General features: G+C 39.9%; 1 protein-coding gene across 1 annotated transcript in view; it reads left to right on the forward strand.

Annotated features, from left to right (window-relative positions):
- RBMS3 (RNA binding motif single stranded interacting protein 3) overlaps nt 1-27,804 on the forward strand; it is a 709,828-nt gene that overhangs the window by 441,353 nt on the left and 240,671 nt on the right. Inside the window, exon 6 of the mRNA XM_086467847.1 lies at nt 12,336-12,427. Within this exon, the coding sequence (XP_086323973.1) occupies nt 12,336-12,427 (92 nt within the window). The remainder of the gene's footprint in view (nt 1-12,335; nt 12,428-27,804) is intronic.

Raw genomic sequence — 27,804 nt, forward strand, 5'->3', positions numbered from 1 at the left:
GGCTGAAAGTTGTTCTCTGCTGTATATTTGGCCTTTCACTGGCAGTATGTATCAATGAATTTGCTCTTTATTTAAATGCTTAAGGTTCTCCAGGGATCTTAAACAAAATGTTTTTATGTTCAGAAGGTGCCTGAACATTTATGAAGAGCTACTGAGGATAGCCACTACTGATATAGCTCCTTGCTGATATTATCATTTGAATGCAGGCTTGGACATGTCAGTCAGCATCATTAGCAACACCCACCTACCTCTCTCTTTCTTAGGCACATACCAGATTTCCCATGTCATCCTTAAAGATACTGTTACCAAAACTCTCTTGATACCTGCTTTTTACAAAAAGTTGGGAAGCATTAGGCAATTACAGAAAGGTAGTTAGGTGATCCTGAAGACTGGATTGTGAGAAACAGGGAACAAACAGTAAAATCATCTGCTTAGGAAGTAATAGGAAAAACTCTGCATGGGAGGTTGGAAGCTTATCTGTGGGGAATAAAGGAAAAAAAGATTACAGAAATATTAGGTGGTCTTGTAAGTGCCAGAGTGAAAAACGGGCAGAGCTGTGAAGGCAACAAACATGGTACAAGGATATATCAGGTGAGATCCTTCCAGTAAGTAGAGGGTAATGTTAGAGAAATTATGTGAGTCACTGGTGTGACCCCATCTGCTTATCTACTGTAGGCTTATAGTCATCCACTTCCCAGAAAGACCCAGGATGCCTCTTCCAGGCCCATATTTGTACCTCCTCTCTCTACCATCTGTGTGAAGGCTTGTTGTGGACATGAATTTCAGTGTGCAAGAAGCTTCCTACAGAGTGGCATTTGTGCGCAGGGGATTGTACTTCTCGTTTGAGCTCTTGATGCCTCACAGTCATCATCCAGGTGGCTTCAGTATGGCCTCCGGATAGCATCTTTCATCATACCTTTGTGGTGTGTGACTGTCGTGTACTGTACCAGCAGGTGATTTTAAATGCAAGCTGACAGTCAAAATAACGCTAAATAGCTACCTTAAGGCATAGAAAGAGAGGAAGAAAGAAAGAAAGAAAGGTGTTCGCTTAAGATGAAAACATATTATTTACTTGATTCTTTTTCGAATGTTTGAGGTACCTGATTTGTAGTGATAGGAAAAATTCTACAGGTTCAGAAATTCAGATTAGATTAAAAGCCAGCATTTCAACCACTTTATCTGCATCTTCCACTTACCTAGGTTGTAGAACTATCTTGAATCTGAAAAGTTGATTGGAGATATTGAAAAGAGATTTTCTGATGTGATTTCTTCTGCTTTCTTCTCGTTTTCTTTCTCAGCCTGGAAGACTAATAGCTATTTCTAACTGCCATAATAATAGCACTTTTGAACTTCAGGATACAGATAATGTGGTAGATATATGACAAGAGGCTCAGAAGGTGCAACTGGTATTTAACCACAAAAGGATCTATTGCAAAACAAAATTAACACCCTATAAACAGTGATGGGCAATATAGCTATAATATTATAGGGATGCTTAAATTCCAATTATCTGAAATACCTTGTAAGACCAAAATCATTGGGCATTGAATCTACACAGTATCTTTAACATGGGTTTTGTTCTGACCTGTGTGTTGTGGCTTATCCTGCTCTGTGCTGCCCATCTCTGCTGTGCCTCCCCTACATAGCACAGGTGTAACATTGGTTGTGACCACCAACCGTTTCTTGAAAGCATGCTGCCCTCTTGCTCAAAAGGTCATTGGTGTTTTAGCATTATGGTGATCGTGGTATCAGGATCCTTTTCTTAGTATCAGAATCATGAAATATTCAGAAGGTATTGCTCATCTCTGCCTAAAGCTCCAAGATATCATGAGTGTTGATAGGTTGGAATAGGAGCTCTTTGCATGTTATCCAAAATGTTTATCATAGCAAAGGTTGACGTGCCAGAATTGGCCAACTGGCATGAAAAAAACATTTCACTTTCTTGGGAAAGTGCTATCACTTTGCTGCCTTTTAGAAACTACAGTTGTTTTCTGAATTACAAGTGGTTTGCATAAAGAACGTAAATTGCTGTGCTCTTTATCACTGCTTACTGTATGACAAATACACAGTCCAATTTTTCAAGTGTGGTGTCTTGAAAATGAATGTGTATTTGAAATGAAAACCATTTCAGTACTTGAGCATCCTCCCTCTGGAACAGGCTGGATAATAACATGTTCATCACCTTGGGTTATTTTAATATTTCCTGAAGCCTGCACAAGATGCTTTCTATTTGCTTGTCAAAACACACTGAAATGAAAATTATTTTTAATAAAGTGCAGTAATCACAGTGTGATCACCAAGTGCATCTTCTCTTGTCAAATTGTTTCTTCCTACTTGCAAGTATTTGTGGTTACTTAAATGTTATGATTGCTGAGCAATCCAGTGTGGGGAGGAAGGGAATGGAATATGGATACATCCTCCTTTGTCTTCTAGAATAGTATCATTGTTTAAACCTAATGTTGGAAGAGTTGACTGCTGAAGGACTTCATTTTTTCACCCCCAGTATTTCATTGCTGGCTGTCTTCCATAGGTACTGTACACTGGAAGTAGTGCTCCCATTGATACTCTCTTTTGTCCATATCTGTCCATAAATGGCTGCTGGAGTGCTGTGACAGATACCAAGCCTGAAAGGTGCATGACAATATTAACATTTAGTTCTAACTTAGTCCATGAGAGCACTGGACTTAGTCTCATAGCTTCTTAGGCTATATGGTCTTTTGGTGAACAGCTAGTGGGTAACTTGCTTAGCTTCGGGTAAACTGAGGTCCAGTATTTAGAAGAGAAAATTGCTTGTCTACACAGGCACTGGGAGCTTTCAGGGATAATGACTGAATGATTGGGTTTTAAACTGTTTCTGTACACCAGGTTTTTCACTCAAGTTGCTCAGCTCTAAAATAACTGATGGACAAATCTCAAGAGATTTGGTTTCATATCTTACCCAAACATTATCCAAGCTAAGTAAAGCTCTGGAGTCTGCATAACTGAGCATGAAACCTCAGAAGAACAGACTTTCTCATGAGAGTGTCAGTGTTTCCTGCTGACTGGAAATACCAAGAAAATAGTCTTTCTTGTGGTATTTTGGAACTTCAGCATCTGGACGTTACTGTAATCAGAGAGGAAAGTGAATATGAAAAATAATTGTTTAAAAAGTTAACCCTTTTTCAATTTTTGGTGTGAGATTCCTTTCAGGTTTTTCAGTGAAGCTCTTAATTGATACCTTAACTCTGTATCTGAAAGTAGGGGGTGTTAATCTGAAACTGCAAGTTCTGACTATTTGGTTCTAGGTACTGCAAAATATTATCACTTGTGAGTCACTGAGTGTTTCTTCAGTCAAAGGAAGAAAACGCTATTGTGTCCTTCCCTTCCTTTTATGTAAATATGTAACTAAACACGGCTCTTGGAGTACTTGTTTTTTAGGAGAACATTCTGCTTTCTTCAATCACTGCTTCAAGTGTGAAATTTAGCTCAGCTGCAGAGCCACAATGAATGTCTCATGCTAAACAAGTATGGTGAAAATAATGTTAATGATTACATTATATAACTAATAGACTGATAAGAAATGTTATGGTACTAAATAATTGTAATATGACATCATACATTGGTTTATATGGAAATTGTAGACGTGAACTATCCTGGTATTTAAAAACAGAGTTAATCTTCGTTTTGGATTTTGACAGTGAATCAATGGGACTTGCAGAGAGAGAATCTTCAAAAGTTAAAGATGGAAAATGGTGTTTATCTCTTGTCCTTCTGCCACTGCGAGATTTACAATATATTCTCTTCTTTATTCAGTCCATATTTAGCAACTTGAGCAATGAGTTTTCCATCATTGTCTTTGTATGATTAATCCAAGTTCTCAATGTTAGCTTAATACCAGGAAATATTTCTCAACTTCCCTCTCAGTTTACTTTCACCAACGTTTTCATCCTTTGACAGGTCCTCCTGAAGTCTTAGGTCTCACTGTTTATGCTGGTCATGTGCTGCAATTTGGTTGCCCATAGGTACTCACTCAAATCTAGGTTCACTTTTAAGGCCCCAAACATTTGGCATATTGTTTGGGTTAATCAAATAGAGTTCTGCCATTTGCAAAATCTGGATTCTTATATTTGTTCTCTTTCCAGAATTTTCTCCGATTTGCCAGTCTTTGTGGTTCTGAATTACCAGGAATGCAGAGTGAATGTTAAGAGAGGGTAGTCAAGTGCAATATCATTTTCTTGATACATACATTTGCTAAATTTGTACTGCTCACCCCTCTTGCCCTTGCTGTTGTTATTGCAACCATATTTCACGGAGAGCTGTTGTCAGTTTTGAAGTCTACTTCTGTTCTTTCACTGAATATGTTTTTGGAAGGATTACCTTCCAGAAAAATACACATACATATGCATATACATAGAGTTGCTTCTTTATTGTGTGAGTACTTCTTTCCCACATACCAAATTTTATAGGTTTCTTTGTACTGTTACCTTTACTTATTGGACATTGCAAAAATGTTTGAATGTAGTAACATTTTAAAATAAAAGAACATATCATCACGAGTTCCATACTTCGGTTTTGCATGTAAATAGTATCACTAATTGGTTCTGCAATTAATAATAACCTGCATTCATATACACTCTGTTTAAATCAAAGTAATTGAATGTTCAAATTAAGAATGTGTTTGCAAACAGATGTCTAAAAATTGTTTGTTAGTTACCTACAGTGCTGTTTTCTCTGGTTCTGTTGTTATAAATGGGATTCAAATAATGCAAGAGGCAAAAGAAATCACCACAGGAACATAATCAAAGTGACAGTTTTGTGCCGTATTTCCATATCAAGCTAAAGCAAACAAAAAAATTCAGCTGTATATGCGTACTTAACAATGTAGGTGTGTCTCTGGGGAGTGATCTGAAATGAAAGGACTATCTTTTCTTTCTCTCATTTAAGACTCTCCATTTCCAATTATTTTTCTAACTATATATTAGCTGTTTTAATTAAAAGGTGATGATTCACCACTTTCTGGCCACTGAGAACTTTTTTATCAAGTAGAGGTTTAAAAATAGTGAGAATGTAGACTATTTTACTATTACTCTGAGCACTTGGAGCTGTAGGAATATTTAAGCACAATTTGAACGATGAAAGAAAAAGCTGTTTGCAGTAATTTTGTGTTCAAGGGTGTTTCAACCTCTTTGCTTGCTAACTCTAATTTTCCAAGGCTTACAAGACTTTAATTTGATTCTTTGTCTAAGCATAAAACAGTGTCTGAAAATTGTATAGTAAATTTCTGGATAATCATTTCTGTGTGGACTACCTGATTGTCAGAATGAATACTGCCTTTTAAACGACACTCTACATAAGTACTGGGCAAAAGTGAACTTCTCAACTCATATTGAGTTAGGTTCTCATGAAATCCAAGTGATTTTATCTATGTGTGAAGGAGAAAGGTCTTAATTGTGTATATGTATTAGTGTTTGTGTAAAAACTTTGTGCTAGTGTCTCTAAATGTGTGCATGTATGTCTACAGATATGTATGGTGGTGACATCATAAAGTGAAAAAAAAAAAGATATTTGCCATAACTATATTTTATTTCATCGTTTCTCAGCTCAACACATAATTTTAACTGCTGCCTCTTCCTTAAGCTGGTATTCTTCTCCCTCATCACAGCCCCTTTGGGGAGTGATTTTCAATTTCCAATCTCTAAGTAATGTTAACAAAACCATTACTGAACAAAAGCAAGGACTCTCTTAAAATGACTTTATCCTCCTTTTTGTCCAAACAGCCCCTACGCCTCTTGAAGACCCAACCTGTATGATATGCTCAGTCTTGTCGGTTCTGGATTTCAGATCTGATATATTGAATTCTAGACGGCCAGAAACAAGGACTGGGAACTTCCTTACATTAAAAAGAGATTGTATCCCAGTGAGAAGCAGAGTTCCGAGTGGTCTGGTACATCAGAACTAGAAAAACAGGTGTAGGTATTGCAGGATTGTTGTCATTACACATCAGCAAATTTGGGTTTATCTTTAAAAAGAAAATTATCCACTATTAAATTTTACGCAAAATCTACACAAATTTTGTGTTGCCAAAAAAAAAAAAAAGTGGGTTTTTGCCACAAAAAAAAGACATTGTGCCAAAGTCAGACACTCAAAGGTGGGAAAATGGCAGAGCTGGAAGCCCTCCTTTGCTGTAGCTTCCCTCAAACTCCCATGTCAGCTGCTGGTACAGAGGGACCTGCAGGAGTGAAAGTTGGGTGAAACAGCAGTCAGTCAGCATTTCTCATCTGTCAGACTGGATGTGTTCTCCTGTTGATGCAAAGATGTTAGCTTACAGAAACAAAGCATTAAAACTTTTGATGAAGTGAGTTTGTTGACATCAGTGAGACTGGAGGAATTCTTCAGTATGTGTGAGCTCCCCATCACTCTATTTACGTACTTTTTTTAAATAACAAGATTAGTTACCAAGGCACATTAGTCGAATTAACATATAGGCTCCCTGCCAGTCTCCTGGCTGGGTCCTTCAGCTGCCGTGTGTGTGTGTGTGTGTGTGTGTGTGTGGAGGGGGGAGTTGGCAAATGCAGAGTACTAGTTGACTTGAATTCAAATGATTTAAAGCAGCACCTGGTCAGAGGTCAGACATGATGTTTGGCCTTGTGACAGGGTGAAGCTGAGAGCTCACCAGGCCGAGCTTATCCTCCCTCGTTCGTTATGGCTTCTCCTTTCTCAGCCCTGTGCTGGAGGTTACTTCCTTTGCAGAGCTCCACCTTAGCAGCATGCCAAGGCGCTGTGCTCCTCGCTTCTGGGAAAGCACACTTCTGCACTTCATTTTTCTTTCGTTTATTGTATTTTCACCTGGGTCGTCAGGACAGAGCTGGGATGGGTGCAGAGCTGTGGCTGGCTGTGTGTTGCCCTTTCACACCGCTTGGTGGTGGTGGGGCCGTGGGTGACTTGGTTCAGGGGGAAGCACCAGCAGGAAGGAGGGAGCTGCTGTGAGGACGTGGGGCTGTGCCGTCAGGGCAGGAAGGAGGGCAGAGCCAGGCCAGTGCAGGTGCCGATTAGTTCAGCAGCTGTGACAGCGCCCTTTCCAATGGCGTCAGCAATGACGTCTGCCGATGGCGAGTCTTCCATGCAAAAAAGTGCCGTGGTGTGCTAGCTGTAAGTACTGATTGGGGGACCAAGCTTCCAGGATGCCCTGAAACCTCTGTTCCCATTCTCTTCCAGTAACTAATGCTGCTTTCAGCAGTGGCAAAGGAGCTGCCTCAATTCTCCAAAAAGGCAGCTAGGTCTTCGCTCCTGTCACTACACAAGTGGAGCTCCCCAGAGGCAGACTGTGAAGCCCACGTGCGCCAGTGGGAGCTCGCCTTTGCTGTGTGCCACCGCTCCAGCACTTTGCAATAATTGTGGGAACCGCAAGTGGCAGGCAATCCCTTAAATTATTTGGCATTACCCTTAAGTACCTGATCAGTCCAGGGCAATTCAGAGTTTGATGTCTAAGAGCTCTACACACCTGCAATTGCTTAAATCCACAAAATTGCACCCATAGGTATTTGCAGGCACAAAAACATTGGCATAAAATTAGAGACCGTTTCCTAAAACCTGTGCCTAAATTTTGATGATATACTATATGAGGGGTTGTTATTTTGAAATGGATTTGCGGAAAGCAATTGAAAATCTCCAGGCGTCCCATCTGTGTTTAAAGTAACAACAATAACAAAACTTTAAATTAGCATAGGAGATTTAAGACATTTCAGGAAAACATTGATTAAATCTGCCAATGAAATGAATGTGTTTGGCGAGTGACCTAATTAGTGTATACTTGGTTCTTTTTCACTGCACTGCTTACCACTAATTGCTGTTCTGCTGGTCTTCTTCTGACAAGTAAGAAAAAACAAGGATGAGGGATTTGTTGAGGAAATAGTGACATTCAGTTTTAATTCATTTGAACCTGCTGCCAAGCTTAATTATGGAACTGAGAAACTGAGACTGGGAGGCCCCCAGCCGTTTAGGTTATAGGAGACAGAGTTGTTTAGTGTCTGCCAGTGTATTTGGGTAGCACTTACTGCAGCTAGCTATAAACTTGTGCTTGCTGATGCTTAGCTGTTTTCTTTCCCCCACAGGTACAAAAACACTGGTTTTATTCCTTAAATTTAATTATTTAGCTCTAATGGCATCAGGCCAAAACAAAATTACAGGCATTTTATTTCTTAGAGGAAAGGTTTAACAATTAATCTAGATAGTCGTGTCTTGGGTTTTTTTGTGTGTGTGTTTGCATGTACAAACTAGTAATATGTCATTCTACAAAAAAACCTTGGGATTCTGGCATACTTGTTGTAGCACTGGAGTGCCAAAGTCACCCTCAGTGTAAGTGCACTTGAGCTGAGGTGCTCACGTTAGTGATAAATTCAATTCCCGTCTCTCGAAGCAGCAGGGGATAGTATAGCTTTGCCTATTTGTATTTGGAGCTCTTAAAGGAAAAGGGCAGGATGCTTCATGAAAAAAGAGGAAATAGTTTTGGTTTTGGTTTCCTGTGGTGGTGATGGATTCTTGTGAGTAGTGTCTGAAGGTCCCAGTTTAGAATTTGAGTGCGTTTTTTATGATGTTCTGTACAATGACTGGCGGAAAAAAAGTATAATCCCTTGACCAGAATGTTTACAAGACAGTGCACACACGAGACAAAAAGAAGGACTAAAAAAAAAAAGCGGTGGAATTTGAGGCTAGCGGAGGGCGGGGATGGTGGGACTTGCACTTGTTTTTAAAAGAGGAAAAAGAAATGTAGACGTTTTCTTAGAGCAGCAACATCTGATTGGCAGACCCTGGTCTGAATCCCTCCTGGGAGATGCTTCCAGCCAGCCTGCTGCCTTTTCCCAGGAGAAGCCAAGGAGTAGTCATCTGAGCAGGGGTGGGTGCCTGAGCAGCCAAACCTGCCTGTGCTGCACCTGCCAGGGCAGCCCCAGCAGCCTGGATCTGTCAGCGGGGCCGGAGGGGAGCACAGCCTACACCCACTCCAGCCACAGCCAGGGCAGGAGGGAAGGACTCTGGGCACAGGGAGTTTGGGGATTCATTTATGCTGTGGGGAGAGCTGGAGGGGATGTTCCAAGATGAAACTTTAGCTTCTGTGGGGACTAAACTTCATCTACCCTGGAAAGTATATAAACCAGAACAAAACCAAACCCCAAAGAAACAAAAATCCCAAAAACCCAAACAAAAAAGCCAGCAGTACTTTGTTAGTCCCTGAGACCCAAAAAATGAAGTGAGATTATAAACAAATGAAATATGTTAGTGTAGGTCACCAACATAGGCTATAAACATCTACATGGAAGAACATAAACTGTAGAAAAAGGCAGCGTGCCTGGTTTTCTGTTATATAGCATTGCAGGGTTCTTGTAAGGATACTTGAATGCTGAAACAGCCTGGGAACTTGGCTTCCCTTACGGCAGATTGATGTTCTTTGGACGTGTTTTCAGCCATGGAGTGATTTTGTCCTGATGTTCTGTGTGTGGTGGAGAGATGTGTCGGGAGCGGGGAGGGCCAGAAAAAGATACTTGGAATGAAAATGAACTTGAGGGAAGTAAAACGAGCAGCTTTGCAGTGAGGCTGGGAGTAGTAATACTTGAATGCGTAACGGGCAGCTAAAGATGCAAGGGTTTTTTTGTCTCGAGACTCTCACTGGATCTCTGAGATGGTTATATAGCCCCTTGTGCCCATTGAATAGATGTTTAGAAGATATTAACGGACTGCTGTTAATCTTCAGTAATGCACTATGTTAAATATAGCTGAGCTCTATAATACAACACCGGAATATTCTTACACATTCTGATTTATATTTACAAGTGGTTCTAACTTAGATGTGAATACTTACCATGCTGTCTAGAAAGTTGTGTTAGAAATCATTTCCTTTCTATTACTGCAAACATGAATCCTGCAGTGTACACTGATGATAAAAATCTAACCTTATTATTTGTTTTTAATGCCAATATTAAAACTTTTGCATTTTCACCTCCTAGTTTTTGAGCATAAAGGTGGTGAGAAATAAAAAGAAATTTAATCTCCTGAGAAGAGCACCTTGCTATCCTAAAAAATAATTTGCTCTGTGTTTGATCCAAGCCATCCCCTGACATCCCAAGGCATTTCAGCTTTCCCTCTTGGTAGCTCTGGCTTCTTGTCAGGATTTCTCATCTAGCAAGATGGAAGCTGCATCCAATTGTATCTCTTCCTTGCTCCCAGAAGCTGCTCTCCCAAAGGGCAAAGGCATTGGAGAAATCCAGGGAGGACTCTTGCTCTGTTGTAGCATGTTTTTTGGTTCAAAGCAGCATCACTTCACTGCTACTCTGCAAAGCAAAATGCAGTGTAGAACAAGCTGATTTAAAAATGGCGTGCTCAGTAGCAATAAAAAGGGAAAATCAAATGGGGGATTCTGAGCAGGTTAAATATCCCCCACCTCCCCAAGTTGACCAAACTCCAGTGCACTTCTTTATGGTGATGTTTGTTAGATCTGCTGTCCCATTGTACGATTGTTTTAGGCTTTCCCTCAATTTGTAGTAATGCCCTACCAAAAAATTCACACAAAACAAAACAAATGAAAAAAAACCAAACAAACACAAAACTGAGGGAAGAACAGAAAAGTTCAGATTTTGACTTTGTTATCAAAATAGTGCTTTTCACAGTCTTCAAGTAAGTAAGCAGCTTCTTTAACAATTTTGGCTGGGTTTTTTTTCCTATTTCTTTTTAATTTTCTTAAAACTTTGTGAATGGGGTTTAAGCAAAGAAAACAAAAAAGTCCACATGCACAAAATTCTTTCATTAGTGGTCTAATCCCTGCATCGAGCAACACATACATACCAGAATAAAGAGATGTTTATAACTTGGGGGGCAAGGTGGTCACAAGCATGCACTTTTATACCTAGATCTGGTGTATAGAGGAGGGCAACGAGGCCTCCCAGGAGCAGGAAGGAAGGATGGCAAAAGAAATAAAAATGGATACAGCAGGAAAGCATGTCTGTGATTACCTCCTGCATGATGTGTATTGACCTAGTAAATGGAGATGTCTGCAAAGGAGCTGCTATGCTATAACTGTGCTTGTGCTAATATTATTAAAGCTTTCAGGCAGTTCAGGTTCGTCCGTATGGCTTCCCAGGGAGATGCCAAAGAGGTGGCCCCTGGCCTCAGCTTGTCCAAGCAGCACGTGCCTACCTGCACTGTAATTGCTTAATAAGATGTAGGCTGGGGTTTTCCCTGGGTAGATTGTGAAATATATGCCGCTGCCTAAATAGGTGCTTAACTCTGTTGAAATCTTTATGAGCAAGATACTTGAATGCTGTTGAAGATCAGAGGTAGCTCAGTGCTTAGAAGTTGTGAAAAGTCCATTCCTGACTCTCTTTGCCCTCTGTATCTTTAGGAAAATAAAAATACTTCCAGAGTTGTTGATATCCAGTAGGGGCTTAAAAGCACTGGTCTTGCTTGAACATACCAGTCTTGCTGGTTAAAGGAAGAAAAAATGGAGAGGGACGAAGAGAAGATAGGAAGTGACTGGCTGATTAATAAACAAAACTAATGCGAATACTGAGGAGTAGGAAAGCCACTTAAAAGCAGATGGTTATCCCTTGCCAGTCGTTAAGATCTAACCTCACTAAGCTGCTGTTCAGATACCCTGAAGCAGTTCCTGGTAGGGACCTGGCCCTTGTTCCAGCAGAGATGAAAGGGATGTGGTTTAACCAGGCTGTGACTTTATTATCTTACCATCTTCTAGAGCTATCTGGCAGTGACTTGTAGAGCACAGGTTGTGATTTCTCCCTTGATTGCTCCCACCTGCTGGAAGACTGCATTCCCTGCCCCTACACAGATGGTTCCAGCCTGCCACAGAGGTCCACTGCCCTCCTCTTCTGAAGCTTAAGCCTCAAATGGGTTCAAGGGACAGGGAAAGGGTCTTGTTTTAGTGTGAAACCAGCCATTGCAAGCTGTAGCTTTGTATTCTAGGGAGGACAGTTCTGCTGCCTTCTCTTATGGAAGAGATACGGCAGGACTCCAGAGCACCAGAGCCCTGCAAGCACGCGCCGTCCTGTTCCCCGGGACATTTTATCTGTTAGGAGAGGCAAAAAGCTGCCTTCTTTCCCCCTCTGCTTCATACTTTCCTGCTTTGAACTTTGAAGGTTCAGGTCATTGCATTTCCTTAAGCTCCACTAGGGAAAGGTGTGAGAAATAGAGGTGTGATGGCTGGTGGTGGTGGTGGTGGCAGTGCTACTGGAAGATTATGAGACAATGTGAAAGAATGAAAAGGGTTTCCTTCTTTATAAAAATAAAACCTTTATCTATGCACATACACATGGATGATAATGAAAATGTTTATTTATCTGTTTATTTTTCAGGTTATGGTTTTGTAGATTTTGACAGTCCAGCAGCAGCACAGAAAGCAGTAGCATCTCTCAAAGCAAATGGTGTGCAGGCACAGATGGCAAAGGTAAGAGCAACCATGTTATTACAGGATTTTCTGAGCTATTGCGTTAAATTTCCAAGACTTTGGTTTGCTCCTATTTTTCTTAAGGTTTTGGATTGCTTATTCCAATTGTTTTTTTGTCCTTTGGCTCCAGCACCTTATTCATCCTATGGTTTGTCTGTGTTCTTGAGAGCTGAGTCTCATGTGATGGGTTCTTGAGAGCTGAGTCTCATGTGATGGGTTCTTCTCTGATACTCTCTCTGCCTCTCTGGAGGGGGCTGTAAGGTGGAGAGTGCTGGCGTGGCAGAGCAGTTGGAAATGCCTTTGTGCTGACTGCAGTGTGAAAGAGTCGCCTTTTCTTCGCCTCAGAGTTGTCTTCATTTGCTTTCTTTGCCATGGAATAGTTATTCTTTTCCGATGTGCCTGGTGGACTTCTCTGAAGGAGTAATTGACAACATAAGGAAAGTTTGTTTGATCTACCTCCATTTGGCTTCTTCTGTCTTTTTATTTTGAGGATGTAAATGGAAGTGTAGCAGGTCGCTGAAAGAGTAGTTGCTGGAGGTTGTCTGGAGGTGACAGGCTTCTGTCTTTCAGAGAGGCTGCAGGAGCCATGCTGTACATCTCTTAGCAAGTGCAGTGAGCTCAGATACTCTGGTCCTGGAATTGTCCTTTGTCACCGAGGAAAGGGGCTGGTGGGGCGATGGGGTTGTGGTGAATGTCTGTCATGTGCTCCGGCTGTTGCCTTTCTGAAGGCATAATCATGTGTCTTTGGGCTCCAGACTGTGTCGGGCAGCAAAAATAGCTGTTGCTTTGTGCTTTAAAAAGGCCTTGTTGTAGAATCACAAAAAGCTCTTAATACTACCTGATTTAGTCTGTGCAGAAATTATGCTGGCCTAGAGTCACAAACAGTAAAAACAAACAGGTAATTACAAAACCAGAGGCGAATCAACTAAAATCACTACATTTGAAGATTCCCATTTAAAGAAATGCTGGTGATTTAAACCTTTGTTTTTCACCAATATCATGCTAAAAATGTTGGTTTGTTGTTTTTTTACTACAAACAAAAAAAATCTGTGGTGGTAAATGAGGTTCTTTTGCCTTCTACTGAATTACACTCACTGTGCCTTAAAGTTACTGGATGTCATCCATGTATTTCTGTTTAACAGTGCCCGACAGTGTTAGCTATGGTGTTTTATTGGCTCTTAGTTTTTATTGACATGCGGTGATAAAAAACATTGGCTTCAAATGGATAAAAGATGGAAAGCTGAAGAATGCGAACACCTATGAAGGACTGTGCTATTTTGTTTTTCAGAAATACTGCATCTCTTTGTTAAAATATAGGCGATTTACTGCATTAGTCAAGCTGTGAAAAAGAAACCAAAGACAGGAGATAATGTTTTGTCCTACTGGTTGATACCAAGTAGCCATTTCTGGGGAGGAGTAAATAAATCTATAACAAAGATTTACATAGAACTATATAAATCTATAACATTGTCAATTTAAAATTAGAGATTTAAAGATAGGATTGAAAGATAAATCTGCATTTGCTATTCTCATGATTCAGAACAGCAAACAATTTTAGCACTTGCATGAGTGGAAATACCAAAACAGAAGGTGACTTAAAATACTGTGTTTTGGATTGTGCAATATTTTAGGGGCTAAAAGCAAAGTCTGATGCTTTCAGAGTAGGAAGAGCTGTACCAGCCACTGAGGTTTGTTTTCTGGGGCATCTGTGGCAGGAGCAGTTTTTTGCCCTGTGTGATTTTGAGGTGGCTGGTGTGTACACATTTGTTTGCATAAGGCTGACTGTATTTTTATTATTTAGCTGTGGTGCCTGAAATCCCAGATAGGTTCTTTTTAGTGCATTTGATAGTTCAAGATAAATATACAACTGACTTTTCCTATCTCGAAAAAAATAGAACTATTTAGAAAAAACAAGGATTCAAAGGAAATTGAGACGTCTCTACACAAAGTACCTCACATTGCTGAGAATACAGAAGCTTTGGAAAGCAAATCTATCTGGAGAAACATGTTGGTTCTTGTACATATTGGAAGCCAAGTTGCATAACAGGACTGAAAGACAACGTTACCTGCCCGTGTCTGAAATAACAGTGAGGGCTCAGAAGAGGTTTGAAGAAAGAGGCAGAAGAATTAACTAATACTTCTGGAAGTTTATTCAGAGCAGTTATGTTTCAAGAACTGCTTTAGTTAATGGTGAATGGTAGCTATCAAATTAAATCAAAGGAAAAAGTGTAAGTGTGAAGAAATTACCTAAATGTTTTGCATGCCATACCTTTAAAAATACAGTCAATATACTGTATCTTCTGGTCTGCATTACAAAGCAGTGAAACTGCCCTGTGTAACAGCCCAGGAGAAGACTGTAACCTGTGTTCAGCGAACGTCTCAGTCCAGTTGTGGATGCTTTTGAATAAAGGTGAAAGAGACGTCAGCCAGCTTTTGCTATGCACTGGCCTTCTCCAGTAGCGAGAGAAAATATGCTGAAGTGTCGGTATAGTCTGTGATCTTTTCCTGGAGAGAAATCTTGCTCGGAAAGAGGAGTTCTTTCTCAGTTTTAACACAATATAATTTTTCTCATAGAAATCCAGGAATCTTCTTTGAAAAACAAAAAGCAGAACTGAACCCCCACCCATGTTGGCTAGCAGAAGTATCTTGTGGATATTTGAATAAAATATACTCATTTTGTCGATGCTTAAATACAGCCACCTCCCTCCTTTTTATAGCATTTGGACACCCTTTTTGGCTGATATTGTTTTAGAGTGCTGCCTCTGGAAGAAGGTTAAACTCTGGTGGATTGATGCGCCGAGTCTCATCATTGTTGGAAAACTTGCACTGTCGAGGCTAATGCACCCCGTAACCCTACACAAGGAAAAACATCATTAAACGTGTTTGAATCACTCCTTTTGTTCTCTTGGATGCTGTTCAGCTTGCTGTAAAGTAGTCAGGAGAGGATTTGGCTGAGGGAGAGGAACGACAGTATTATGCCTGCAGAGGCAGCGGTGGCAGCTGGGAGGTGACATCTCATGGGTCCATGGGTGGCTGCCTGCTTGGTGGGACAAGGATCCTCACAGTCTTCCACCCACGTGAGATCTGTTTGAGGCTCTTGTACACATGTGTGTTGTCACCTTGCCTCTTTAGCACTTCCTGTACATAGGTACCCAAAGCAGAAGTTTTGACTACTGCTGCTGTCCTTTGTCCAATGAAGTTCATCTAAGTTGTCCGTCATTTTCAAAATGATTGCTTATTATCAATTTTATTTATTGAGAAGAATTAATGCTGTGGAGCTGCTGAGCGATGGTTTCTCAGCTGGCCTGGCTTATTTTACTATGTGCTTCCTGCTTGCCTTTGGAAATAACTCAGACGTGCAGATTCCTTTGTGTGTATGTAGTGCCTGCTCGTCCAGGCTGGTAGAGTCCAGGTGGTTGGTTGTTTTTGTTTTCCTACAAAAAATGGCACAACCGATATGCCACTGGATAATCTCACAGGAATTACTGATTTCTGTGTCTCTTTGTGCTAGGGACTACACAAACATGACACAGAAAAGACAATTCTTATGTGCATGATTTATATTATCAGTTTGGGTTTTTCCATCTTCTCCTTCCCTGCATTTTCTAGAAAAATGTCATAGAGAGAACATTGAAAACTAGTGAGGAGAGTCTTAGTAATATGTGAGTTGGCTCAACAAGTAGGCAGGCAAGCTAGTACAGATGAAGAACGTATCAATGTTATAATAAAATCTATAGCCATATGTATTCTTTGGTTTTGCATTAGTCCTTCACCCAGAATTACATATTCATGAGGACACTTTTTAATCTGCTTTATATGTAAGCTTTTAACGATGGTGAGGAGTCTAAATCACCTGAAGAATCAAAGAAGTTCTGTTGTCTAAATAAATGTGAGCATCTGAACTTGAGTCAGCCTGAAGTTGGTGGACTGTGCAATCAGTTTATACCTTCATGGACATTTTGTGGTCCTCTCTACCATCTTTATTTCCAGTTCTAGTCTGCTGTAAGATTGCGTAAAGTGGAAGTTCAGGCAAAGGTAGATTATTGCGGAGGGTATATAATAGCTTCTTTAATATCTAGCAGCCCATCAAGAGTGTTGAAACAAACACATTGACCAAGGAGGTGTTTTCAGTCCTGCTGTTACTCCAAGTGCATTTATAAATATCAAAAAATGTATTTGATGATGCATGTATTCTCTGGGTTTGCCTTTTGTATGTATAATGCATTTAGACTTCCTCAGCACCTGTGTGAGAAATGTGGACATCGAAGAAATATTTAATTAGCGTTGACAGTTCTAAGTCCAAGGAACATTTCTCAACCACTATGCTGCAGTGATTGCCATCCAGAGGGTGCACTGAAATAGCTGCTTCTGAAAAAGGACTGTGCCAATAGGCTCTGATGTGTTTTGCTCAACAAGGGAATTACAAAATGTGATTTTGCTTCTTGTGTGATATTTTTTTCATCTCTCCATCATGCAGAAGCTTAAACACAGGGAGTAATCACCATCTAGGTGAAACATAAAAAGAAGATGTTTCCCACAGAACAAAGCCAAGCATAAGAGCTTCTGAAGAGGAACGGAGAGCTGGTCGCTCTATAGTTAAATAGACAGTTTTTCTCCAAGGACCAAGGAAAAGGAAATCCCACTAAAGAATTTTATTTATTTTCCAGGCTTTTGCTTAGGTTTCAGGAATTGCTCTGGTATGAGTCAGCTGACCAAATAAGTCCATTCTGCCTGCTCATTTTTCAGCTTCGTTTTCTCTTCTTTTTTAAATGACTTCCCTTTTTTCTTTGTTGTAGACCAGTACTTTAAAGGGCTTTTCTTTAAAATGGAAACAGCAGAAAAAGAAAAGACTGTTCAATGAAAGCCTGTTTTCCTAATTTTTTTTAATCTAGTTTTTTGATGGAAAATTGTAATTCTCTGTATTTTGTGGTTTAAAAATTAATGAAAATACTTAATAAAAATGCTATCATTACAAAATATGAAATATGGCCTGAACACCTAATACACTGAACCCCATGAGTGGTTTCTTAATTCATAATTGAAATGTGTGCAAATTTTAGCTAACCAGTCTTCAGGATACTGGTTGGTTGTGTTTTTGGACAATATTTGTGGATAACAGCCTTATTGACTAAGTTAATTTTCCTTTCGATACTAAAGCAGGATGCTAGGATTTTTGGAGTTCAGTATTGAAATTGTCAGGCTTCGTTTTAATCCAGTTCTTTAACTACCTGATCTGATCCCCCCCCACGCCCCCCAGCAAACTGTTCTATGAAGTCAAATATTTGTATTGGCTTTATAAAAGATTTTCTTCATTTGCTGCTAAAGCAGGAGCTGGTGACTCTGGAAACCCCAGCATGCTCAGCAGTGTAGGAGAATCTGAGAACTGTGCTGTGCTGACGCTGGCCACCTTCCACGTCGTTTCTGAACGAATTGCACAGCCAGGCGTGGGCTGCTGCTTCACCAGTTGTCAGAGATGTTTGGCACAACTGAGTGTATGTGTGTGAAGCGCTCTGCAGTGAGCACTCGTCTTCCTGAAATGTTATCTCTCCCTGAGTTTATGCACAGTGCATACTGACTGACCAATACTGACCTGCATCATCGATAAAAAATCCTGGGTTAAATGACAATGAAAAACTACAGCTATGAGGGAGTGAAAGGTGGTTCAGCTTAGATCTGAAAATTACAGTGCTGGTGTCTCTCTCCTTTGATTTCTTTTACCAAGTCAACCATACCAAATAACCACAAGCCCCAAGTTTCATATAGTGCCACTTATCAAAGCCATGCCCTCCTCATCATCTCTTGCCTGCTTACCTGTGTTGTTGTTTTGCATAACTATCTTTCACTCTTGTAATGGTGAATCATTGTTTCCCAGCTGGAGCTGGCCCTTAAGTGCAGTTTTTTGTAAATATAGGATATTTTTCCATTCCTTAAAGGATAATGATTGACACATGGAAGAGATCTAAACTACTTGTTTATATCAGATTTTACCACAAAATTTCTTAGGAAGATATGCCTTTCCAAACCTGGAAGGTTTTTTTTTTTTTCCAGATGAAGCACTGTCTAAATTCAGGATTCAAATTACAGATGTGCTATAGCAAAGTGCTAATTTTAAATTTCAGAAAATCTACCGTAGCGGATTACTGTGTCTTAATGATCTTCCTAGATAACCAAGACTAAAGCAGTGAGCAGCTTTGTAAAAACAATGATGGATTGGGGTGATAGCAAAGACACATTACATTAATGGCAGGACTTCATAGTCTCATCTAGCCTGGAAAAGTTCATGCTTGTACCCTAGCTAATGTGAAATCAGCTTATGCTCCCTGTTACTTCTTCCAGATGCACATTCACAAGACAACATAGAAAGCATTAGCTGGAGCCATTCTTGAAAGAACATCAAGTAATCCTGGGGATATTAAAATTCAGCTGTCCCTTCACACTTCCATGTATTGCTCCTAGAAAGATGTAGGTCAGTATGAAAGGGGGTGTGCATTGGCAATGCTTGTACCGCACCTGACAAAATTATACACAAAAATTTCTTTGGGGGTTTTCAGAAGTGCTTAACTTTGCATAATTCTACGCTCTAGAAGTGAATGAGACTTTGCTGTTGGTTAATGGATAGGAATTAGGTCAGTGCTAGGTTCCTTTGTTCCCAAAAATCTTAGCTCAGCACCTTTCTTAACCACTAAGTTAGCTTAGAAAATCTTGCTGCACATACATGTTTATTCTCTAGCTATCACCTCAAATAGACCCTGCCATGGTATTTTACTTCCCTTTTCAAGTGCTTCTTTAGTTTCTAGATTGACTTGTTTTTTTCTCGTACTGTAACTTCGTCTAAGATTAAAACATTCCTCTGCCTTTGAAAATTGCAATGTAAATAATCAGTAAATGTATCCACCTTCATGGTACTAATGCCCTGCACCACAGAACAGATGCTGATAAGTGAAAGATGTAGCCAACTTTTAGGCTGGAGAGTAGTGGAATTACTGGGTTCTTTTCGGGTTATGAACTTCAGCCAAACAAGAATTGGCCTTTTTTCATAAATACACATTGTTCTTGGGTTTCCTCTGACTTGGAACACATTTGAATTGGTAATAGTACAGCTGAAATCTACAGAGCTTTGGCATTTTAAGCCAGAGAGAAGAATGGGGCTCCCTATCTTTAGCACTCACATAGCTATACATCTTGGAAGCTCTTACGTACTCTTTGCAAACCCTTTATGTTTGCAGAACAGGAAATCTGAGTCCTGCAAATGAGTTAAACACTGGAGTCAGATTAATTCTTTTTTCCCTCCATACTCGGGAAACTCCAAAAGCCCCACGGAGGAGTTATCCGACCACAGCTATGCATTTTGGGAATCTGCAGCTCAGACTGAGAGAAACAATGTTCTAAATTCAGTGAGAGCATCTTTATACTCACCAGGAAAAACCCAGTGCACTCTGAAATGATCAAAAAACTGTGGTTTTAGAAAATATTACTGTGGTAGAGAATGGACATAGCCTTTCTCTCGGTGACATATCGTTTAATCATGTTCTTCTGTAGCTCAGCATGAGGACAATACTTTTGTAAGGTGAGAACAAAAAATCGTATCTAGCATGCTTCATCGGGAGAAGGAGGAGATGATTCACATGACCACCAGTGGATGAATATGTGCATGCTTTTTGGGGTACCACTTAGTCTGGACTGAGACACAGACTCAACAAAGCAATGTGATTTGTGTGAAAATCAGGCCACTTTCAGATTACTTTGTGTGATGTGGAAATCAGGCGTGCAAACTTCAGTAATGTTTCTTTTGAGTTAATGTGAGTGCCTATGTAACAGCTCATCAGCCTGGAAATACACAGGTGCATATTCTGACAATAAACACAAATCTACTAGTAATATGTGTAGATAGTCCCTGTGCACGTATGCATCCCTCTTTGAATATCTAAATGTTACTGTATTAGAGAATACTCTGCTTGTTATGTCCTTATTAATGAATGTCTCCCATTCAACTGAGATGTCTGAGTGGTTTGGCTGTAATCTAAATAAATTTAGGTTTAGATGTAATTTTGTTCACCAATGAATGATAATTTCTGTTGCTGGAAAAGCCCCTCTATTTTTCCATTCTATAAAATTATCAGATTAGGCTCTCCTCCTGATAGGTGCAACAAACTGAGTCATGGTGGCAGCTCAATGAATTTTTTAGTTCTTGGACTTTCCCTTTATGTATTTTGCTCAGAAAGAGAAGTTATGTTATGAAGGGTTAAATTCTGTTTGTAGTCACATTACAGTAATTTTGGTGTGATCAGAGTAAATATAAGTGATATAAGACTGTAAAACTGGCCATATCGGGCCAGAACAAAGGTCCCCCTGACATCAGATTCTCTTTCTGATAGTGCACTATAGCGTTTGCCAACAGAGGAGCACAAGAACCAGACAAGCATCTGAAGATACTTCCCCAGGGTACTTTCCTAGCCTCCAACAATTTGCAGTTTGGGGGTTCTTGAACTTGTATTGAGTAGCCTTCTGTAGAACTGCCTCCCCACCCCCAAATAAAGAATTTATTCTGCCTTTTTTTCCATGTAAAATTTTGGCAGCACAGCATCCAGACATAAGAAATTCTTCAGTTTAACTATATATTCTTCGAAGAACCATCTCATTTGCTTGCTCTAGACCTTCAATGTTGATTTCATTGATTGCTTGCTAATTATTTTATTAGAAGAGACAGAAGGCTTATTGTTCCTTGTGAATCTTTTTCATGACACGATTTTATAAAATGCAATCTCATAATTTCCCTTAATCCCTGTTCTTTTTCCACTTTAAAAAAGATGTGCCAGGATGGTGATGTGTAAATAAGGATGTGGCTTTTACAAGCAACGAGCAGTTGCTAAGTAGTGAACATGAGGCATCATAAAGTCTTTTTGTAATACACAGCTGGTAGGAAGCTGAGGGTCATTTTATATCAAGATGCTGGACATGAGGTGAGTATTGCTAATGGTGTGTAGTGCTGCAGCCTGGGAAATGGGAAAATGGAAAGACAGAAGAAGGGTACATTTGGCTGGTAGCAGGTATTTTGTAAGGCATTCCTCATTTTGTACAAGGATAAATGCACATATCTGATTAAACCTAGGAAGATCAATTTTTTAAGTCAGAACTGTCAGCTTTAGAAAAATGTACCCCAGAAATAATTGAAGTGTTAAAAAAATGTGTCCTAACTATTCCTTTAAAACAGCAACTGAAGAAAGTACAACCCCAAGTATGAGGACTTATTTTCAATGTTGTGTCAAAAGGAAATATACCCCCCAAAACACTCACATCTGTGTATAAATAAGGCATTAGAAATGCCTGCCTTAAATTCTGAGCTTGTTCGATCCCAGCTTTCCTTAAATCTTAGATCAGATTAGTGTCTGTCATATTGCTGAACAGTACCTGAAACTAAAATGCACAGGGGTACTTCAGTAGCACCTGGCAAAGGTCTGCTGGCAGAATTGTCCAGACATTGATCCACTGGTGGCATTATTGTGCACTCAGTGCTTGGGCATGATGTTACCAGCAGTGCTGCGGGACGTGCGTTCATATCTAAAAGGAGGAAAGGACTGCAGCAGACCTCTTGCTGTGCAGATGAATCCTTATTTAGGAAGGATCTATATTAATGTGGTTCTGCTTTCCCTAGTGCTTGTGGAAGAAACTGACCCTTTTATGAGCCCTAGTGCAAAATGGTGGACACATGGGAGAACCTAGGGACCTGAAATTGCCAGTTTCTCTAGCTGTGTAGGCAGAAGAAGTACTCGTTTAATTCCCCAAAAAACCTATACAAAGGTATGTCCTAGGGACCTCTGGGAGGTTTACATCTACCAAAGACACCTCTTACACTGCAGTAATGGAGGTATAACAGTTATTTCCTGTACTACACCTCATAATTTTGCAGTCTCGAAAACCATAGAGAACAATGAAAACTTTGATAACAGCAGCTGTAAGTGCATATTTGTACTTGGAAAAGTTGGACCTCCCGTGGGTGAACACAGAATTAGACTGGATATGATATTTGATAGGAGATATATATTTCACATGTTAGAATGGATATGGCTTTGTTTATCTGGGTGCCAGTAAGTAATAAAGCAGGGTGTGTTCAGTAATTACCACTCATCTGCCATCTGCAATCTTGATGATACTTTTATCAAGATTCAAAAAGGAAAAGAAATAGTGAAGAAGAGGGAGTATGAGATGTTTCATTGAGTCAGAAAATTTTGGAGTTGGGATGGTTAAGGCTTGGTGCTGGAAGGCTTGACTTTGAAATCCTCGGAACAAGTGGATATACCTTTCTGAGAGTTGGCACTGAAGTCTGTGACTCAGACATCATTTCTTCATGTGGTTAAAACATTCTTCGTTCTTAAATGCAGCTGATAGATAGGTAAAGAAAGAGAAGATGCCTTGAAGAAAGGTTTCCCCGTCTTCAAAGGTGTCTCTGCCACTTTACTATCCCACTTGTTTAATACACAGTGCTGTTTCAGTGCAGTACCACAATTCTGTCTCTCAGTATATGGACATACGGGGTTTTAGTGTGTGCATGCGTAGTTGATAAGTATTCAAGTAACTATTTATATAAATTTATGCACAAATTTATAGATTATAATTTAGAAATATTCCTGAGAAAATTGTATAATATAATGCAATTATCATGAGTAGCAAAAAGTATTACAGTGATATTTTTATAGTATGTACTGTTAGAGTGCGATTATTTACTAGTAATTCTTCTAAGCACTGGGAATAAAATGCTGTGTGTTTTTTAGGAACATGCTGTAGAAATAGGAAGGCAATTGGAGGTAAATTAAATCTTGGTCACATTCAACCAGTATTTTTCCATCTGTCAGCAAAAACTGGCAAAAACCAAAACAACAACAAAATTGTAAAGTCTGAGATGAGATTTAGTGATTTACTATCTGCTTTAACTGTGCCTGTGGCTTGAGGGTAGCGCTACAAAGCCTCAGGGTTCCCCAGATATTTCCATAACTTATTTGTCCATTTTACATAAAAGGTTATGATCCCCCCATTTGTCTAAACATTTTCCTAGTGACCTACTCCAATTATAGCTTGTTATGGAAAACGAGGACTATCATTTATATGGCCGTGTTGCTTTATTATAGCGACACAACATAAAGCAGCATGTGGAGTCAGTGAAGGGAGGGTCTTTGCAGCACCTTAGCTTCCAAAAAATCTTTTCCCTCCCTTAAAAACTGTTCAGCAGTGAAAGGTCACCACTGCTAATAGCATGACCTGGTTCGTATCAGACAACCTTCTTATTATACAGCACATTTCATGTGGTAGAACTGTGGCTTTGGTAAAGGAGCTAGAACCAATCCAAACCAGGTGGAAATCTGGCTGTAACGGGGTGGCAGGGGTCTTGCTGCTTTGCCCTCTCTCCTGGGGCTGCTGGGCCTATGGTGATGGAAATGTTTCCCTTTCAGAATAAAAATTCTATTAGCTGAAATATGTAAAGGCTCTCTCTTGTATGACCAATCTTCTAATTTCTCTTGAACTCAGACTTTCTATGTTAAAAAGGAGTGTTGGATGCAGACTCTGCTTTGCTTTGCTTGAAGTTCAAATAAATAGTTACATCTTACATAATTGTGCTGTTGCATGCTATTCACTTCTCTTGAGTATATAAGTAATTTCCAGATTGGTTTATGGGAGTACATTGAAGAGGCTGGACATTTTATGTCAGTCAGCAATTAGGTTAGTTACCAGGATACCTCTCTGCACTCCTATAAGTGACTATTGTACTGGCTTTCTTTGATCACAGGACATCTGGGAAGCTTGGTACAGGCTTATCTAAAAGCCATGGTCTGACAAAGTAGCAACTTAGGCACTTTCCTCCTGGGAGCATCGTCTAGTACCTTATCCTTTATACTGGGTTTTATTAAAGGTTTCTCCATTCCTTTGGTGACAGGTCTTTTGAACTTGTAGTAGTTGAGACCTGAGACACATTATACTGTGATGAAAACCTCTCACAAAACACAACTCTTTTGAGTCACCTGGTCTTAATGGCCCATAAATCAGATCAGGCAGTGGGTGATACCTGTAAATACTATTTATTGCCTGGTGCTGATATTTCTTTGATAACCCTTTCCCTTATGTGTTATCTTTCACTTAATATTTTGGAAATTTTTCGTAGTGATCTTTGCCTTCGCAAGTGTCTTCCCTTCTGTAATGTCCCCCTTTGTTCCCATGTGAGTGCAGTCCTTTCACTTTAGTCTTTTCCACCTCTGTCAGTCCACATGAAGAATTTCTAAAGCTGAATGATATCCCATTTGCATCCTTCATTTTGCTATTGTAAATATACCACATTCTTTTTAGGACACACTTAGAACTATCCTGTTGCAATTACATGAATTTTGAATCTGAGCTGGCTGGATGATGTACAAGGCAGGCAAAGTCTCTCTTCTGGGAGAGACCAAATCTTGTGATATTCCAATAATCAATAGCCCTTTTCTATACCTTTTCTGCTTACAATCCACCTTTCTTGAATGTGGTTGAGCAGAGCTGTGCACTGGTTTTCAGAGAGAGTCTTTGCAATGCTGCAGTACCATCTCTCAGCTGGGCAGTACCTTGCCTAATATGTATATTTTTGGATATACATAGAAAGTAAGTTAAAAGTATGTGTTTCTAAACTTTAAATGCTTTCTAAAATGCTGCATTTCATAAAGAAAAGTGGAAAGGAGACAATTCCAGTAGAGGGTAGATGAGTTTCTAACATGCTACATCTTGGTATTTTTGCTCCAAGGAATATTTACTTCAATCATGATAAAATCTCACATACTTTAAGAAATGAGGATTATGTTTGATGGGGTTGGCAGGCTTTTATTACATTTAAGATTATTTTTAAAAAACAAAACACCCCACAACTTTGTATTATCTATGCAGATATGTCACTGCTAAAGTTTTAACATGAAGATAGAATGGTGAGAATTATAGGCCTGAGTTACAGATCTGTAAGAAGCAAATGGGTATTTTACTACTTCTCCTTCCATGTTTTTGTTTGCTTGTGGTTTATTTTGTTAGAATTATTGTTCACATAAATATCATGTAGAGAAAAGCCTTGAGACATGCAAAACATGTTTGTGAAGAGAATGATCTACCCATTTCAAATTGGCACTCTGGAGAGAAGCACTGTTGAGATACATTTGTGTCTAACACTTGTTTTAGACAACTGTGAAATCTTGCTGTCCCTATATAAATATCCAGATGACAAATTCATGTACAAGTATTTTTCAGGGAATATCAAGTTCAGTTGTTTAAGACAGAACTTGATTTTTGTGAGCAGGAGCAAATAATCTGGAAGTTTGGATGATTTAGATGACCCTCAGCCTTGTTGGTACTGCCACTTCTAATCATGTTTAAAAATAAAATTGCTCAAAGTTACATAGCAGTGATTTGTGGTTCTGAAGTTTGCCAGTTTAGAACATTGTGGTGGTTTGGCCCTGGCCAGATGCCAGGTGCCCACCAAAGCCACTCTATCACTCTCACCCCCTCAGCTGGACAGGGGAGAGAAAATATAACAGCAGGCACGTGGGTCAGATAAACACCGTTTAATGAAGCAAAAGCAAAACAGAAGATCTGATTCTCTCCTTCCCATCAGCAGGCGATGTCCAGCCACTGTCTGGGAAGCAGGGCTCCGGTACGCATAGTGGTTGCTCCAGACGACAAACGCGAAATGAATGTGTCCCCCCCCCTTTTTCCTGTTTTCCCCAGCTTATATTGCTGAGCAGACGTCACGTGGTATGGAACATCCCTTTGGTCAGTCTGGGTCAGCTGTCCTGGCTATAGCCCCTCCCAAGTTTGTACCCACTCCCAGCCTACTGGGGAAGTGTTGGGGAAACAGCCTTGGTGCTGTGTGAGCCCTGCTCAGCAGCAGTCAAAACACTGGTGTGTTATCTAGCTGCCACTGCACAGCACGGTGAGGGCTGCACCTCAGGCAGACCCATTACAAACATGGACCTGTATTTTTGACCCAAAGTTAGCAGATGTATTCAGCATTCAATACTGGAATACGAAGTCTTCTGTTAGGAAGATGTGTTGGATTGCTTCAAGATTTTGACATCCTGCTTCCCTAGCTGATATTCCACCTATGTAAAATACTTTGGTGCATCATCTATGCTTATTGTCTTCTTTTGCAGCAGAAATTTGATATATTGGAGGGGTTTTGATCCACATGTGATCTCTGTTGATCTTTTCATTTTAGTTCCATTAGCACTAGTTCTTAATTTTTGTTTCAAAAAAAATAATCCGAGGCATATGTATTTGGCCAAAAAACCCTCAAATCTTTGATACTGCTCTGCTTGGTCATCGATAATAACCACCCCCACTTAACATATTGGTTAAAAAAAAAGAAACAAAACAAAACAACCCAACACTCTTTTTTCTTTAAAAACAAACAACAAACATTGGTTTCGTATAGACCTTGCTTTTATTTTCACCTGTAGCAGCACAGTGCAAGATTTTATTCTGGAAGAATTTAGGAGTGAGAGGTTTGAGTTGCCTTTAAAACTCAAGTCCCTCCTAGAGGAAAATAACCTTATTAAATCATTCTACAAAATTCTTGTGTCCATCAGCGAGGTCCCTGCATGCCTACCGTGGATAGTTTGAAGCCCAAAGGCAAAGCTGAGATAACAGAATCGTGCCCAGAGGTCAGCTTGACCCATCAAGCTGGAACCGAAATCTAAGTCTGGCCTTCTGGGCAGCTCTCAAATTATCAGCGGCAGTCAGTGATATGCGCTTTGGCCTGCTGAATCCACGAACCATCTCCCTCACAAATCTGAGGAGTTGAAAGGAGATGCAACTGAGGCATGTTGGAGCCTAAATCATAAGTAAGGTCCCAGCAGTTTCTTCAAGAGTCACTTTTGAAAGAGGATCACATCTGATTTGGGTAAGCAGTGTACATTAAGGCAAATATTTCAGCTGTTTTAAGCCATCTTAGAACTTCCAAAACAGTCTTAACAAAGTAGAAACCCTCAATTAATCTGCTTGCTGCTGTTTAGAGGTCGATAGCTCCTTACAGCTGCAGAGTTTAAAAAAGAAGCCTTGTTAACCAAAGCTGGCCATTCAGCACCCTGTCACACCATTACAGTTCACTAAGTTCTGTGTTTTTCAAGCTGGGAGAGTAGCATCAAGAGTGTTATTAACTTCTGCAGCTCACTTTAAGTGTAATGATTTTGTTTCTACATGGTGATTGACAGATTAGATCAGGGACCAACTGTGAAAAACTAAAGGTTCTGACACATCAACAAATTATTTCAAAGTAGTAAATTGGTGGTTTATCCTTCCTTTATTGAAGGATAAACTACCTCAAATTGCTGCATGTATTTTCGGAGAAAAATATGCACGTTGATGGTTTCTGAAAA

The sequence above is a fragment of the Leptosomus discolor genome, chromosome 7 (genome assembly GCF_034619465.1).
Source record: "Leptosomus discolor isolate bLepDis1 chromosome 7, bLepDis1.hap2, whole genome shotgun sequence".
In the NCBI taxonomy this organism is placed as follows: Eukaryota; Metazoa; Chordata; class Aves; order Leptosomiformes; family Leptosomidae; genus Leptosomus; species Leptosomus discolor.